The sequence below is a fragment of the Brachyhypopomus gauderio genome, chromosome 3 (genome assembly GCF_052324685.1).
Source record: "Brachyhypopomus gauderio isolate BG-103 chromosome 3, BGAUD_0.2, whole genome shotgun sequence".
Taxonomy (NCBI): Eukaryota; Metazoa; Chordata; class Actinopteri; order Gymnotiformes; family Hypopomidae; genus Brachyhypopomus; species Brachyhypopomus gauderio.
This window is the reverse complement of record NC_135213.1, coordinates 4,837,056-4,853,538: the sequence shown is the minus strand read 5'-3', so window position 1 is coordinate 4,853,538 and position 16,483 is coordinate 4,837,056. Positions and strand designations below refer to the sequence as shown.

Sequence of the window (16,483 nt, the reverse complement as noted above, 5' to 3'; positions counted from 1 at the left end):
TTCTTTGAAGGTTTGCCTTCAGATCCCACCCCCAGGCCTGACTCTAGTGGCACATCCTTGTATCCCTAAAGGCACTCTTTCATGTAGAAGCACTTTCCAGAAGGTCCATCTTCTCCTTCCCACACAATTCTTCACCAAGAGGACACTTACCGGAAGTATTTCACTTCCAATTGCATTGCTGTGAGGTTCACTGAAATGTGCAAGTCCTTTCACCACGACAAAGATTTGATTTTCGAGAGGGAGTGAAAGTAGCTGTTATGTTCTATAAAGTAGCTGATTAACTGTTGCATAGTCTTTGGCAGGATCATATTGCTCATGGATCGTACTGATTGTATCTATAAAGGTTGACCTAACGTTAGGCTTTGGTGTTGTGTTGAAGGTGGGGGCTCTGGAGCAGGCCATGCTGAACGCTCTGCTGTTGGACCGCGTCAGCTTCGTGAAGCTGCTGATCGAGAACGGCATGACCCTGAAGCACTTCCTGACCGTGTCCCGCCTGGAGGAGCTCTACAACACGGTAACACGCATCCGGTGCCCCGCTTCAGTCCTTCAACGTTCACGTGAACATCCACTGCTTATGTTAAAGATCACATGGAATATGACTCACATGGAAGATAAGACTATACGGATTGAGGCAGGTTTTACGTATGTAGAACACATTTTAGAGGTCTGATCTCGCTCATTTATCACATACTTTCCTAATAAGTAAGTCACATTAGAGTGGTCCATGAGTTAAGACACGTAGGTGGAAACATTGGTGCAGCACAGAATGTTTTAATATAGTCTGATTGTATTTTTTCCTCCTCACAGCAACAAGGATCTCCGGATAATTTCCTTTATCACATCATAGAGGAAGCTAAAAAGGTATGAGCTAAAAAAAAACCCCTTAGTTAAAGGATTAATGAGAAACAGAAGACCATGTGTAATGGCCAGGCACAGGCTGAGTGACGAGACGGTTGCGTAAACTCACGCACACTTATTTTGTAACTGGTTGATGCAGGCAGCGCACATTAACATACAGACACATACGGCTTGGGAGACAAAGACGAGCACGGGACATTGCGTAAATGCACATTAAATTGACGTACTACATGAGACCCGAGTGGTGACAAGACGAGCCACAGATGTGACCGATGAACATACTCACATACAACCACTCCCACGGAAATACACATAAGGACATAGCTAGGCGTATACACGTACTACACGTACTACACGTACTACACGTACACCAACACACGCCCTAAGGGAGGGGCCCGGGGCCGTATCGTGACACCATGTCTGTGCAAATACCATTGCATGTAGTGCTGCAACATATTGGAGTCTTTTGTGTCTTTCGAATCTGGCAATCTTATTTCACCCTCTGCTGGCAGGTTTGGTGCAGCGAAACAGCACAGTGTGCAATATTATTTTCACATAACGGGAGCTCTTTGTTCTTTTCTTTATACTGCACATTTAAATGTCTCCATTTCACCTTTGTCTGTCTCCAGTGTCGTCTTCCTGTGGGACATAAAATCTCTCTCATTGATATCGGCATGGCGATGGAATACTTGATCGGGGGAGCATATCATAGCACATACATGCGCAAGAGCTTCCGCGCTGTATACAGCCAAATTCATTCTGCGCTGAAGGTCAGTACAGCACCACTATGTGCTCCGGCTTCAAATGTCAGCTCATGTCAAAACTCCTCATGTGTTAGATCAGTGTTGGAGTGTTAGATCGGTGTTGGAGTGTGTTAGATCAGTGTTGGAGTGTGTTAGATCAACGTTAGAGGTCAATTCTAAACTGACCCTCCAGGACTCCAAGAGTTTGATGACACTGATGACAACACGTCTTACTTCATTTACACTTATCCTATTTACAACCTTAATAATAATATGTTTAATAATATTAATATTGTTACAGAGCCTTTCTCAAACTCAGCTTTGTGAATAATTACTTGTTAGCACAATATTACAACATGACGATGGGTATTAGATGTTCTGTGGAAAAGTTTTGCTCTTCAAGTGCTGGCTAGTAAAGCTCAATATGTTTGACCTGCTTGAATTATCCCATGCCTATGATTTCTACACATGGGATTTTTTTATTGAGTTCTCACTTCAATGACACAGGAAGGCAGTGGGGAGGTCCCGGGGCCAGTGAAGAAACCCAGACAGTGTGGGCAGGACCCTCCAGAGACCCCAGCACCTCAGCCACACTTCTTCAGGACGGCAGAACCCTACAGGCGCAAGGTTCCCCTCACTTACCCTCTCCCCCCTCAGCTCTTACCCTCCCCCTTCATCTCTTACCCTCTCCCCTCTCAGCTCTTACCCTCTCCCCCCTCAGCAGTTACCCTCTCCCCCCTCAGCTCTTACCCTCCCCCTTCATCTCTTACCCTCTCCCCTCTCAGCTCTTACCCTCTCCCCCCTCAGCAGTTACCCTCTCCCCCCTCAGCTCTTACCCTCCCCCTTCATCTCTTACCCTCTCCCCTCTCAGCTCTTACCCTCTCCCCCCTCAGCAGTTACCCTCTCCCCCCTCAGCTCTTACCCTCTCCCCTCTCAGCTCTTACCCTCTCCCCCCTCAGCAGTTACCCTCTCCCCCCTCAGCTCTTACCCTCCCCCTTCATCTCTTACCCTCTCCCCTCTCAGCTCTTACCCTCTCCCCCCTCAGCAGTTACCCTCTCCCCCCTCAGCTCTTACCCTCTCCCCTCTCAGCTCTTACCCTCTCCCCCCTCAGCAGTTACCCTCTCCCCCCTCAGCAGTTACCCTCTCCCCCCTCAGCTCTTACCCTCCCCCTTCATCTCTTACCCTCTCCCCTCTCAGCTCTTACCCTCTCCCCCCTCAGCAGTTACCCTCTCCCCCCTCAGCTCTTACCCTCTCCCCTCTCAGCTCTTACCCTCTCCCCCCTCACCTCTTACCCTCTCCCCTCTCACCTCTTACCCTCTCCCCCCTCACCTCTTACCCTCTCCCCCCCTCAGCTGCTCTGTTGAACATGCTCATACAGTTTCATTTGTGGACTGTCTCAAACCACTTATATCTTTTTTTTCTATTCCATTTTGATTCTTTGATCCGGTCTTTGGTCTGTTGTTAATTTTTTCAGGTGAAAATTGTGTTTTTTATTGCTGTGTTTACTGTTTATGTACAGCAGGGGTGTACAGCTCCAGGGCTGAGGCCCAGCTGTCTCGAACGGTTTCACATTTTTCCAGTGCTAACACACCTCCTGCAGCTCATGAAGGCCGTGGTGTTTAGCTGATAACTTGGATCAGGTGTGCTAGATCAAGAAAAACAAGCTGTGAAGGGCAGTGGAACTGAACCCCTCTCGCGTGAAGCGTCTGTCAGCCCTGAATGAACGTGGAGGGATCTGTTGTGTTTATCTAAGCAGGAGAACCCGTCTGTGCCTCACGACCTGGATCTGGCGGTGGCGGCCGAGCTGGGAGACTCGTCTCTGTTCGTGTACAGCGTCAACGACCTGTTTGTGTGGGCTGTGCTGATGCGTCGGCAGCAGATGGCGCTCTTCCTGTGGCAGCACGGTGAACAGGCCATGGCCAGGGCCGTGGTGGCCTGCAGACTGTACCGCGCCATGGCAACAGAAGCCAAGGAGAGAATCATGGGTGACAGCATCGCAGAAGAGCTGAAGAAGTTTTCGCTGTAAGTCAGCAAGGTAGCCGTAAAACACGTATGACTATATTATGATTTATTCATTGCAGTGGATTGTGACATGTACAGAGGAGGGAGGAGAGGTATATTGGTAGGAGGGTCTTGAGGATGGAACTTCCAGGCAAGAGGAGGAGAGGTAGACCTAAGAGGAGGTTTATGGATGCAGTGGTAGAGGATATGAGAGTGGCTGGTGTGTCAGTGGAGGGCACTCAGGACAGGGCCAGATGGAGGAGTTTGATCTGCTGTGGAGAACCCTAAACGGGAATAGCAGAAAGAAGAAGAAGAAGTGGATTGTGATTGTGATATAATTTCTGATGCTTGAATTTTATTTCCACTTTTAACTCAATCTTGTGTTGAATTTGTAGGAATTTTATGTGAATTAAATCATGAAGGTTCTGATTCACAACCTGACTCACAGCTTGCTCCTAACTTTTGGTATGAGTTGGCTTAGTGAATTTGAAATTGCAAGACTGGAAATAAAAAGATCAGTTTTTGCCTTCTAGCTCCTAAAAAAATGTACTAGGTACACCTTGGGTATGCTATCCTACCCTTGCTCAGAGGTGCATGACCAAAACCAAAGGTTCTGTTTAGACTATGGGAAACTCACACCACTATACAGATGTTTTGTTGTGATCTCAGTGGCATTGCCTGGTTTAGGTACACAAGGAACAGAACATAAACTTCTCTTGAGGACTCTATCGACCTCTCTGACCAAACCATCATTGCCAGATTCATTGTGTAGTGACAGAGGCTGGGAGAGTAATAGAAGATTTCCTGAAATGCAATTAGCTTCAAATCTGCAAAATTATGCAAAATTATGCAGGACGGCCCCTCAGTGTAGCAAACACTAGGGCTATTGTTCCATCTCATGCTGGTTAAACTCTGAGGAAATGGCTTGTGTGAAGAACACCTCCTTCTCGAGATCAGGTCGTAACAATGCTCGTGTATGTCATTCCTCTAAGAGAGTTCGGGCAGCTGGCTGTGGACCTTCTGGACAAGGCCTTCAAAGAGAACGAGCGTATGGCCATGAAGCTGCTGACCTCGGAGATGGCTGACTGGAGCAACTTCACGTGCCTGCAGATGGCCGTGGCTTCAGGTCTCCGGCCCTTCGTGGCCCATTCCTGCACCCAGATGCTCCTCACCGACCTGTGGATGGGCCACCTCAACATGAGGAAGAACTCCTGTGTTAAGGTGCGGCTTCACAGGTGGAGTTTGAACAAACACTTTCACCGGGCTGTGGTTGTTCAACACCTTCTGGAGGATCACTAATGGGCATGGCGCACCAGGCGTACCATACTGGAGGTGTCTTTTACAGAATTCTTACTTGTGTGCATACAAATCCCAGTTTTAGTACAATTGATGCTGGACTTGTGCAGCTAATGAACACTCTTAGCACACAAACATCCTTTCCGATGACAACATTAGACACACAAGTTGTATGGGTGGACTTCGGGACACTGTCATTCCCTCCCTCAGATCATTGTGAGTATCCTACTGCCCATGGCTATCCAGCTGCTGGAGTTTAAGAGCCAGGCCGAGATGTCCCACATACCTCAGACACACGAGGCCTTGCAGTTTGGAGGGGAGGCGGGGTTTCCCGGGGCCACACCCACTGAGACAGCGGTGCAAGCAGTGAGAGCAAATCTCTTCCTTTGCTGGTTCTTGGTGTAAATCGGACTGTTCGCAGGGGTGGTGTGGACTCGAGGCAGATATCGTCATGTGCTGGTTGTGTTTGCTTCATCCTGAAGGAGCAATGTGATGCAGAGAGTGGGCGGAGCTGTGCTCTGTGCAGGGCGGGGCTGGCTGTACGGTGGCTGTCCTGGGCCAGGAAGGTCTATGACTTCTACAATGCTCCCGTGGTCAAATTCTGGTTCCACACTGTGAGTGTCTTAACTGCTCCTGCCTGTCTGCTGTCTCTCACTTTCTCTTCTGATCTCTTTATCTTTGCTCTTCCCTTTCCTTTGGATGTTCCCTCCCCAAACACACTGTGTGTGTGTGTGTGTGTGTGTGTGTGTGTGTGTGTGTGTTCTGATGGCCACAGATGTCCTACCTGGCTTTTCTCATGCTCTTCTCCTACACGGTGCTGGTGAAGATGGACAGGAGACCCAGTGTTGCAGAGTGGCTGGTCATTGCATACATCTTCTCTACTGCCGTAGAGAAGGCTCGTGAGGTGAGGACCTGGACTCCTCCGCACTCCTCTACACTCCTTCACACTCCTCTACACTCCTCTGTACTCCTCCGTACTCCTCCGCACTCCTCTGCACTCCTCTGCACTCCTCCGCACTCCTCTGCACTCCTCCGCACTCTTCTGCACTCCTCCGCACTCTTCTGCACTCCTTCACACTCCTCTGCACTCCTCTGCACTCCTCCACACACCTTCACACTTCTCCACACTCCTCTGCATTCCTCTGCACTCTTCCTCACACATTGGGAGAAAACTTTTGACCTGTATTGTATATACACTATATTTCCAAAAGTATTTGCCCACCTTCCTTGACTTACATATGAGATTAATTGACATACCATTCCTAAGGGAAGGCTGTTTAGGAGTGTGTTTATGGGATTTTTTTACCATTCTTCCAGAAGCACATTTTTGAGTTCACATACTGATGTTGGACAAGAAGGCCTAGCTCTCATTCTCCTCTCTAATTCATCCCAAAGGTGTTATATCAGGTTGAGGTCAGGACTCCCAGTCAAGTGTAGTCCAGTCAAGTTCATCCACACTAGACTACCATCCATGTCTTTATGCTTGCTTTGGAGTCATATGCAGTCATGTTGAAAGTGGAAGAGGCCAGCTCCAAACTGTTCCTACAAAGTTGGGAACATGGAATTGTCCAAATAGTTTCTTTCACTGGAACTAAGGGGCCAAGCCCAGCTCCTGAAAGATAAGTCCACACCATAATCCCCCCAAGTACCGTTCTCCTGGCAACTGGTAAACCCAGACTCGTCCATCAGATTACCAGACGTAGAAGTGCGATTCATCACTCCAGAGAACACACCTCCACTGCTCTAGAGTACAGTGGCAGTGCTTTACACCACTGCATCTGATGCTTTATATTGCACTTGATGGTGTATGGCTTGGATGCAGTTGCTTGACCAAGGAAACCTATTCCATGAAGCTCTCTGAACACTGTTTTGACCTAATCTGAAGGCCACATGAAGATTTGATGTCTGTAGTGATTGATTCTGCAGAAAGTTGGAGACCTCTTCACACTATGTGCTTCAGTATTCATTGACCTCGCACCGTCAGTTTACGTGACCTACTACTTTGTTGCTGAGTTGCTGTCGTTCCCAGAGAATTCCAGTTCCATGCTGGAATTCACTGAGCTCCTGAGAGCGACCCATTCTTTCACAAATATTTGTAAAAACAGTCTGCATGCCTAGGTGCTTAATTTTATACACCTGTGGCCATTGATTCTGATAATTTGGATGGGTTCGTGTTAGTGATTGAGACATGGTTTCATCTGTGGAGTAATAGTTCAACTTAGCTTCTTTTTTCTGTTCATTGTCAGCAATCAGAACTTCGGTTTAGTTTCGGTTTATTTACTTTAAATAATCCCAGATGTGCTGAGTGGGATTGTGTGTCTGCTGTCTACGCCTCCTTCATTGGCCCCAGCAGTTAACAATCTCTCTTTTGAAGTCTCAGTCTATCAGAACACTGTGGGAGGCAAAGGTCTTCGGCACGGCGTTGTCTCGGCCGCATCAGCACAGCTTTCATGCTTTTCACGTCCAGCGAGAAGAGACCTGTTTTCCTTCCACTCATTCTGCCCCCGTAGACTCATGTTTTGTGGCTGCGTGGCTAATCATTGAACAAACACAACAGCTCCTAGCACCGACATTATGTCAAATGAACGCTAAAATGGTTTGTACATAGACAAGCGGACAGATATTGCTGAAATGAAAAGCTGAATTTGTAGTCAATATCTCAATACATATTGAGCTCTGTGATTATGTTCTGTGGTTATTTAGGTAACTAGCCACTTATGTTTCTAGTAATCAAACACAACATACCGCTCATATTATTTTCACTGGAGTTACTGAATAATTCATAATGGTTACTGAATAATATGTTTTAGGATTAAAGTCATAACTAAACATAAGTGACATATTGAATTTGTCAGTATGCGGGGGGAAAGTATTTAAAAAGTGCAGTTATACCAGGTCCAGGAATACATAAAGAGTTATGTCTGACAAAAGAAAACACCTGTAGTCACCCGAACAGTTCCAAAACATTTTTTTCCACAAAATAAAGGCTGTCTCTTTTCCCCCTTTCTCTTTACCTCTCATTTTTATGTTTCTCTGTCTCTCTCTCACTCTCCTTCCTCCTCCTCTCTCTCTCTCTCTCTCTCTCTCTCTCTCTCTCTCTCTCTCTCTCTCTCAGGTGGGGGTATCCGAGCCAAGGAAGTTCCGTAAAAAGCTGAAGGTGTGGTTCAGCGAGTATTGGAACACCAGTGACTTCTTCGCCATCCTCCTCTTCTTCACGGGCCTGGCCCTGCGCTGCCAGCCGGACCCCGCCCACACTGCTGGGCGCCTCATCTACTGCCTGGACATCATCTTCTGGTTCGTCCGTCTTATGGACCTTCTAGCCATTAACCAGCAAGCTGGCCCCTACCTCACCATGATTACTAAGATGGTATGGTATAATGCTTCATTTATTTTGTTTTTACCCACAAAGGTGTTTGATCTGTTACTGTAGTTTAGTTAAGATATTACAAGTAACATCCACTGTCCATTTTCCTACTGACCCAAAATTTTAAGAATAGCTTCTGATAGCACTCGACAGCTTTGGACATGAGGTGTCTGCTTGTTATGTGTTCACTTCCATCACAGTTTATGTGTAATTCACCTCTAAAGAATTTTAATAAAGTGTGTGTGTGTGTGTGTGTGTGTGTGTGTGTGTGTGTGTGTGTGTGTGTGTGTGTGTGCGTGTGCGTGTGCTGCAGATGAGTAACATGTTTTACATTGTGATCATAATGGGCATCGTGCTGGTGAGTTTCGGCACACCCAGGTGGTCCATCCTGAAGCCGAACGAGGAGCCGTCCTGGGACCTGCTGAAGCAGGTGCTCTTCCAGCCCTACTTCATGATGTTTGGAGAGGTCTACGCTGGAGAGATCAACCGTGGGTAGCAGAGCTACAGGCGGTAAAGGGGCATGGGAGGGGGCATCTGATTCACACACAGGGAGGATGAGATGTGGGACAGCGTCCTTACAGTCTGGTAGGGCTGCACAGAAGCATTGTTAGGACTTATCAACAGCAAAAGACAGTATGCAAATGTACAGTACACTTAGTAAGTTTACATATGTATTCATCACAGTCACACCATGTTCTACAGTTTAGAGTCTGTGCTCTAATACCATCTCTGTTAACACTATCTCATACTATCATTGATCAGGATGCGGTTTTAGTTAAGTGTATTTTCCTTTTCCCATCAGCCTGCGAGGAAGACCCAGACTGCCCCCCAGGTTCCTTCCTCAACCCTCTGCTGCAGGCCGTCTACCTCTTCATGCAGTACATCATCATGGTCAACCTCCTTATCGCCTTCTACAAGTAAGTGCTAGTCTGTGTCAGGTGTATCACATCAGGGGGGACACCTAACTGTGGGGGGACACCTAACTGTGCAGTACTGTCTCAGGTGTATCTTCTGGACCAGAAACTATTCAGAATTACTTTTCATAGCCGAACCATGCAGTGTTCTTCACCCAATAGCAATGTTTACGTCCACATGAAGACCATCTCCAACAAGCTGTGGAAGTACAACCGTTATCGGTACATCATGACCTACCAGAAGAAACCCTGGCTACCCCCACCTCTGATCCTCCTGAGTCACATGACCTTGTGTATTGGCGCGCTGTGGCGTAAACAGCGTGGGACAGCTGAACAGGAGAGAGACTCTGGCCTCAGTAAGTGTTTTTGCTGCAGTGTGGGTTAGCGTGCTTGGGTTAGCGTGGACCGGTTAGCATGCAATTTGAAGAAATTCAATCAATCATACATGGTAAGGTGACAGAATCAAATGTTAATAGCCATGCGAGAGTAATGTGGATCAGGGCATGCTAAGGACAGCTTATTAGCATTCACTGTAAGCCACATTATCATTCTGCTCAACTGTTTCATTTCAGACTGCTGACTAAGGAAATTAAAGAAGTCACATGTAAACTCCCCTGGCTATCTTTAACATTAAAGGATTCTTGCATGTATTATCTCTCTCTCTCTCTCTCTCTCTCTCTCTCTCCCTTTCTCCTTCTCTCCCTCTCTCTCCTTCTCTTTTTCTCTCTTTCTCTCTCTCTATCTTTGCTTTATCTCCCCCCTCCCCTCTCTCTCTTTCAGAGTTGTTCTTGGCTCCCGAGGATTTAAAGAAGCTGCATGAGTTTGAGGAGAGGTGTGTGGCTGCATACATAAGAGACCGACACCAGAGCCAGAACTGTAGCCAGCTCAACCGGATCCGCTCTGCCTCTGACAAGTATGTGAGCCCTCCCCCGCCCCCCACACCTGACCTCCTCACTCCTGGCCTCCCCACACCTGGCCTCCTCACACCTGGCCTCCCTGAGTGCTTCCAGGCTTTATATTTCCATGAAAAATGTCAGCACACAAATATCATTATATCATTTCATTATTATTATGTTGCAGTATAGTGATTGATAATATTAAAGATAACATTCAAGAAAAACATATGCTTTCTGAGGTCAGTTTGAACTGCAGTTGAACTGCAATCAAACTGTCTGATGAGATGTGTTTGTTGTGGGAGGAAAACTGTTTGTACTGAGTCAGTAAAAGACTGAGAGACCGTGTGCATGTGTGTGGTGTGTCCAGGGCAGAGGAGATGGTGACCACATTGTCAGAAGTGGCGGAGAAGGTCCAGTTCATACAGGATGGGCTTCAGACCCTGGATGGTCGCCTGGGCCGCCTGCAGGACGTGTCCGCCCTGGCCGTGGACACACTCAACCTCCTCTCGGCAACTGACAACAGGCAACAGGAGGCGGTCCTCCTCTGCCACAGCCAGCCAATCGCAAGCCCATATCAGCAACTGTCACACAGCTGGAGCATGCGGATTGGTGGAAATGTCACACCCAGCCAAGCCCCTCTGCCACCGAAACCCTATCAAAGCACTCCGCCCTCACTCCTGCGTGGGCTTGGGCCGGGCAAAAAACGTCCTTCCTTGGAATGGCCACCAGGGGGCAGTGCTGGTCTGTGGGACAGCCAGCCCAAATGGGTGTTGGGAAACTTGGATGCAGATGATAGTGTGTTTAGAGCCAGACTCGGTGCGGACTCGCGTGAAGGATCGCCTGCCTGGAACCGCTCGCTTCATGGCTCTCTCTCTCACCTGTGGGGGACGCCATGGAGGATGTCCTGCGATTCGTCCTGCCCCAGCTCCCCAACAGCACTCTGGGCTCCCGAGTCGCACCTGCGTCCTAGCCAGGAGGAGTCGATGGAAGAAGAGGATGACGAAGACGAACAGAGCGTCTCCAGAGCCTCCAGTCACGTCTTCCTCCTGCCTGATGCCCAGAGCGAGACAGCTAGCAGACAACTGGGAATTGTGAACCCCGGTTTCTGTGGCGATAGCGAATTAGCTAAACGGCGGCCGTTCAGGAAGTGGCCGGAGAGACATCTTGGGCACACCCGCTCTCTCTCAGCCAGCGTGGAGACAATGGCCATGCCCCGAGCAAGGACACCAAGGCACAGCACTACAGGTGAAGACACGGCGCCCCCTCCAGGGCAGGAGGAGAAAGGTACTGTGAGAAAATAAGTTCTGAAGTGTTTTTGTGACGTGTTAATCTAAGATAACCTACCTGGGCTCTATTCATATTTAGCATCATATTTACAATTTGAAAATATCGGGGGACTGGAGCTCAGTGGAGCATTGCTGTAGGCCAGTACTTTTTCTTAACATCTGAGACTTCAGAGCAGAACATGGCATTTTGTGGGCTATTCTTTACCTTTAAACAATTTGTTTTCTTTCTGACAGAACTGTCCAGAAACGTAGAAAGAAAACGATCGTTTGGCAGGAAGTGTGTAAAAATCAAGGAAGGAGAAGCAAAGAATGTGAGAACAGATCTTAAAAAAAATTGAACATTCTTCTACACATGCCACACCTTGGTCCATAAGACTGCTCCTCCTCTTCTGTGTTTGCCTCGTGACTTACAAGTGCTTCCACCTGAGCAGGTGAGGAGGTTTGAGAAGTGCATGCACACACTCGACTCCAGCCGGAAAAGCCGGAATAAAGGGAAGGGATTGGCCGGACGCAAGTTCCGATCGTCCATCAATCTGACCCAACTAAGTATGTCCCTTCCTGAACCGAGCCGCCTTTGTCTCTTCTGCAGCGTCTGTGGCTACGACGCTGCCTTAATGGTTAAAGTTAACTTCAGTTATCTGTTATTATCTGTTAGTTATTCAGTTATATTTTCCTCTTAGACTTCGATCAAGATTTCTTACAAAAGTCTGCGGGTCAGGTGAGGTGTCCATGACCCATACATATTGGGCAAGACAGATTAGTACTATCCTGTTGACACTGCTGTCCTGTTGAGACTGCTGTCCTGTAGTCTCTTGTTAAATGTGATTTTATCCCCACCAGAATACCAGACGCTCTAGCCAATCAGCATGGAGTAGCTGGTCCCAGTCTGTCAGTGGCAGGTCTTCGTAGGTTGCATTTTAAGTATCTCTGCAAAACAACACCAAAATATAGAATACACACACCTTTTCACACTTTATTTTCTTTTAATGAAAGTGTTTTTAAACTTATTTCCGCAGTTTTTGAATATAGAAACAAATACTTTATCTGTATTCTTTATCTAAAGCCAATAAAAACGATCAAAACAGTAAATACGTTAAAGCCCGTAATTACTCGTCTTGTGTTTGTAGAGTGCAGAGCTGGGTAGGAGGCGAAGGTAGGTGCACCCCACATCAGATTTATGTTGGAATGCATTTTTTAATTGGTTGTTTAATGAAGCTCGTTTTCGTTAAGAGTCCTCATGTGTTTTTGCCTGCTGTGTGGTTTTTGCAGTAAGAGGTGCGTTGCTGAAGTCTACAGAAGACCTGGATCCACATTATTCAGGTGAGCTGGAGCGTGTTGTGACGGCACAGTTCTCGGTTAAAGCCATCGCGTGCCGTCTTCTCGGTTCCGCAGTAACTCTACTTGGTCTTGTTGTTCTAGCAATGGAGAGGAACAACCTGATGAGATTAGCACACACGATACCGTTCACACCCATCTCCCTGCTGGGTGAGTCGGACTCGGGCTGCTGAGATGTGCTGTGCTCTGGTTTTGGACTGAGAATAGCCTGCACCTGGGTTTGTGTTGCTCTAGTTGGTTCTGGGGTCAGTTTGCCAGTAGACCGAAGACTCACCTGTTTGTTGAGTACTTAAATGACCACTAACACTGCAGATAGCACCTGTTGGCCGTGTACTTTACATTGTATGTTTATTTGTCTGTTTATTTACACTTGTAGGTATCATTTTTAAAAATCCTGTTGCATAAGCTTGAGTCTGTGTTTACTTACAATAATCAGTAATAGCATTGACTCCTATAGATTAGTAGTTCTTCAATATCTTAAATTCTGTCGTATCTACTATCTAGGATGAATTCTGTGAACAGATGCAAAGCACTTTGTAAATCGCTCTGGATAAGAGCATCTGATAAATGCCCAAAATGTAAGGGTCGAACCAGGATTTGAGTAGGGGGACATATGCCCAAAATATGAAGTCATTTATTGTTGATGAAGTCCAGTATTCATAAAAAAAAATTCATAGTTTTTAATACAATATTTGGATTGTAATGGCTTAAAATTCTGTCTAACGTTGAGACGTGCTGCCCTGTAACCCTGAGGCAGGAGGAGACGAGGTGTGCGTGTACACTCTCGAGGAGTCTGACTCCGAGTCCACTCTGACCAGCACCTCCTCCTGGCGCCAGAGGGGGCGGACGGCCGTGCTGCAGCCCCTCACCCACCAGGGGGCGCTGGACGGCGGTCTGCGCAGGGCCCTGAGGGTGGTGTGTACCTGGGCTGAAGGCGAGGTGCTAAAGCCAGGCTGCGTATACGTGGTGAAGGTCTTCCGGCCCGAGGTGGTGCGCACGTGGCAGAGGGAGTTCCCCAACAGCACCTCCCTACATCTCTGCTTAAGGGTACGATGATGATGATGATGATGATGATGATGATGATGACGATGATGCATTTCTGTATCGCCAACAGCTCAGAATGCTTTAATTTTTCCGACTTTAACATTTGCATCCAGGCGTATGTGCTGAGAAATGCTCGCTCTCATTTGCCGTTACCGACTTTTCTGTTTATTTGGTCCCTTTTGTTCAACACGCTGGTGAGTCCTGCAGGAGATCCAGCAGCAGAGAGCAGCCCAGAAGCTCATGCAGGTCTTCAACCAGGTCAGACCCATCACCATTCCCCATGCCCTCAGGTCAGTCCAGCTCTCCCGCAGTTTCCAGGAAGTGCTTGGGCCCCTTGGCATTGCGCGCATGTCTTCGTCCCTCCACCTCCACCAGGTTCCTGGATGTGTCCTTGCTGTACTGGCCGGCTGAAGGCGAGTGGCTGACCATCGAGAGGAACATGAGTGGTGACTTCATGAAATACAGTAATAATACCGCGGAGGAGATCACGCCCTCTTGTGGCCTGGAGGAGACGGTGCTTGCTTTCTCCCACTGGACATACGAGTACACGTGCAGAGAGCTGCTTGTCCTGGACCTGCAAGGTCTTCATCCTCATCCTCATCCTCATCCTTCATCCTCTCCTCCCTCTGCCATTACAGCAATCTTAAACCTTGAAGTACAACATACTAGATGTTAAATTTACTTGGTTTTCAGGTGTGGGCATGGAGCTTACCGACCCCTCTGTGATCAGGGTGGATGACAAGAGGTTAGTTTTCAAGCGAAAGAACAGTAATAATTGAGTTGAGGCTCATGTGAAGATTCAAACATGTTAAGATTCATTTTAACATTAATTCATGTTTCACGAAGGATAACCCGATAGGTTGCACAATTTGATATTATTATCAAAAGCTATTCTGTTCATGGGCCCTGCTGACACTGGCCCCAGGCGCCACTTTAGTGACACTTTATACAGTGGCATTTGGAGAGCGCCACACACTGGCCACTCCTCCATATTTTCCATGAGGCCGCGGTGATGAGTGTGAACTCAGTGCTGCTGCCCCCTGGGTTTTGTAGTTCTTCTGGAGACCTGGTGTTTGGACCGGCCAACCTGGGGAACGACGCTATCCACCGTTTCATCCTCAAACACACCTGCAACTCGTGCTGCAGGAGACTGGGCCTTTCAGGTGAACTCACACATTGCTCTCTCTCTCTCTCTCTCTCTCTCTCTCTATTCCACCCTGTCCTGGGAGGCAGAGGGAGTTTGTGGACATGCAGGCAAACATCACTAAAGCTAGTTGCCCTTCTCTGAAGCTCTCAGTGAGAGCAAGCTCTGTCTTGACCTCTACATTTAGATTACACAGTCAATAACAAACCAAACGAGAAAAACAAGCCAGAATAAACGAGAACAACAACAGCAGCAATGAAAACGTCCTAATGAGCCGGAAATGATTCCATCGCCAAGACAACAAAGCAATGCGAACTGGAGGTGTGGCTTCCTATGTGGCAAGTGAAAAGTTGCCTTTGATTACATATTTAATAGGTCTTTGTGCATTGGAGAACGTTGACTTTGATTAGATATTAATTGCACTCTCATGGAAGAAACGAGATGCCTGTTGTTGCGTATCAAGAGGGCTTTCTTCTGAAGTGTGGACAAAAAACAAACAAACAAATAAATAAACAAACACACAAACAAAAACATCATGCCACATGTTTGATATTTCAAAGGTGCTTTTTCAACACCCTTTTGCATCATTTCCAAGAAACAGATAACATCCAAACAAATAATTAATACATCTACAGATGTTATTTAGGATATCAAGAAGAGTGTGTCTATGTAATGGATCATGCATATGCGTTGTGTGTGTGTGTGTTCTGCTCAGATCTGAGGAAACGCAGCAGTCTTCAGAGGTCCAGTTCTGACTCTGAAGAGGACATGAGCACAGTTTGACCTGTGAAGATTGAATTCCTTCTCTTCCTATTCTCATCCTCTTTGCTGCTATATGGGTACAGGCTCAAGCCATAATCCGGGAATAATCTGGCAATAATCTGCTTCTTGATGCTTCTGCTTGTGAACCCAAGAAGACAGGACACATCAGTGGCACTTTTAGGTTTTGTGAATATTGTTAGACGAATGCCAAATGGAGTGTCCTAATGAGAGTAATGAGAGTGTCCTAGTGGGAGTGTCCTAGTGGGAGTGTCCTAATGAGAGTGTCCAATTGAGAGTGATCTAGTGAGAATGTTCTAGTGAGAGTTTTCTAGTGGGAGTGTTTTGTTCTTTTGAGATCGGAGAGCAGTGCAGTACAACTGTTATTCCAAAGTAATGTGGCAATCTGGGGGAGATTATACCATACTGGGAAATGGATGAATAACTTGGGATTTATTTCATATAAAGATGCATTTGTGTTTAAGGTGCATTCAGACTGGGTACGAGGGACACTTAATAACAATCACAAATGTAGAAAGACTAGAGAAGTGATTGTAGTTTCATAGTGGACTATAAATAAGTAAACAGTTTGCATCCATAAAATTGTTTATTTTTTGTTCCCCACAAAGAAATATCTACAAAAGAAATAAAACATAGACTTGAGAATCATTTACGTCCTTAAATTATGTGCACATCGTCTGTTTCCATCATCCACGAGGGAACGTTCTGGGGCTTAACCAACCGGAGCGCCCACCTTATGCCACATTGCATTGCAGCCCAGACCCTTTAAACACACACACACACACACACACACACACACCCCCGCCATCCACCTGTGCACAG

The 16,483-nt window shown here is 47.0% G+C and overlaps 1 protein-coding gene across 7 annotated transcripts in view; it reads left to right on the top strand.

Annotated features, from left to right (window-relative positions):
- The window catches only part of trpm6 (transient receptor potential cation channel, subfamily M, member 6), a 25,066-nt gene extending 8,795 nt beyond the window's left edge, over window positions 1-16,271 (top strand). The window contains exons 12-39 of one of the 7 annotated variants that reach the window (XM_076999049.1): window positions 380-514; window positions 808-861; window positions 1,488-1,628; window positions 2,109-2,228; window positions 3,355-3,623; window positions 4,595-4,823; window positions 5,109-5,264; window positions 5,381-5,512; window positions 5,674-5,802; window positions 8,014-8,265; window positions 8,576-8,750; window positions 9,065-9,179; window positions 9,339-9,532; window positions 9,957-10,089; window positions 10,440-11,356; window positions 11,593-11,669; window positions 11,790-11,904; window positions 12,039-12,076; window positions 12,199-12,263; window positions 12,486-12,511; window positions 12,628-12,678; window positions 12,778-12,843; window positions 13,451-13,740; window positions 13,945-14,027; window positions 14,113-14,318; window positions 14,431-14,482; window positions 14,791-14,900; window positions 15,597-16,271. In XM_076999049.1, the coding sequence (XP_076855164.1) occupies window positions 380-514; window positions 808-861; window positions 1,488-1,628; window positions 2,109-2,228; window positions 3,355-3,623; window positions 4,595-4,823; window positions 5,109-5,264; window positions 5,381-5,512; window positions 5,674-5,802; window positions 8,014-8,265; window positions 8,576-8,750; window positions 9,065-9,179; window positions 9,339-9,532; window positions 9,957-10,089; window positions 10,440-11,356; window positions 11,593-11,669; window positions 11,790-11,904; window positions 12,039-12,076; window positions 12,199-12,263; window positions 12,486-12,511; window positions 12,628-12,678; window positions 12,778-12,843; window positions 13,451-13,740; window positions 13,945-14,027; window positions 14,113-14,318; window positions 14,431-14,482; window positions 14,791-14,900; window positions 15,597-15,664 (4,398 nt within the window). In that variant the 3' untranslated portion in view covers window positions 15,665-16,271. Of the gene's footprint in view, window positions 1-379; window positions 515-807; window positions 862-1,487; window positions 1,629-2,108; window positions 2,229-3,354; window positions 3,624-4,594; window positions 4,824-5,108; window positions 5,265-5,380; window positions 5,513-5,673; window positions 5,803-8,013; window positions 8,266-8,575; window positions 8,751-9,064; window positions 9,180-9,338; window positions 9,533-9,956; window positions 10,090-10,439; window positions 11,357-11,592; window positions 11,670-11,789; window positions 11,905-12,038; window positions 12,077-12,198; window positions 12,264-12,485; window positions 12,512-12,627; window positions 12,679-12,777; window positions 12,844-13,446; window positions 13,741-13,944; window positions 14,028-14,112; window positions 14,319-14,430; window positions 14,483-14,790 lie in introns of those variants that run through there. The other 6 variants (XM_076999047.1, XM_076999048.1, XM_076999046.1 and 3 more) reach the window with 6 other exon arrangements.
- The last annotated feature ends 212 nt before the right edge of the window (window positions 16,272-16,483 follow it).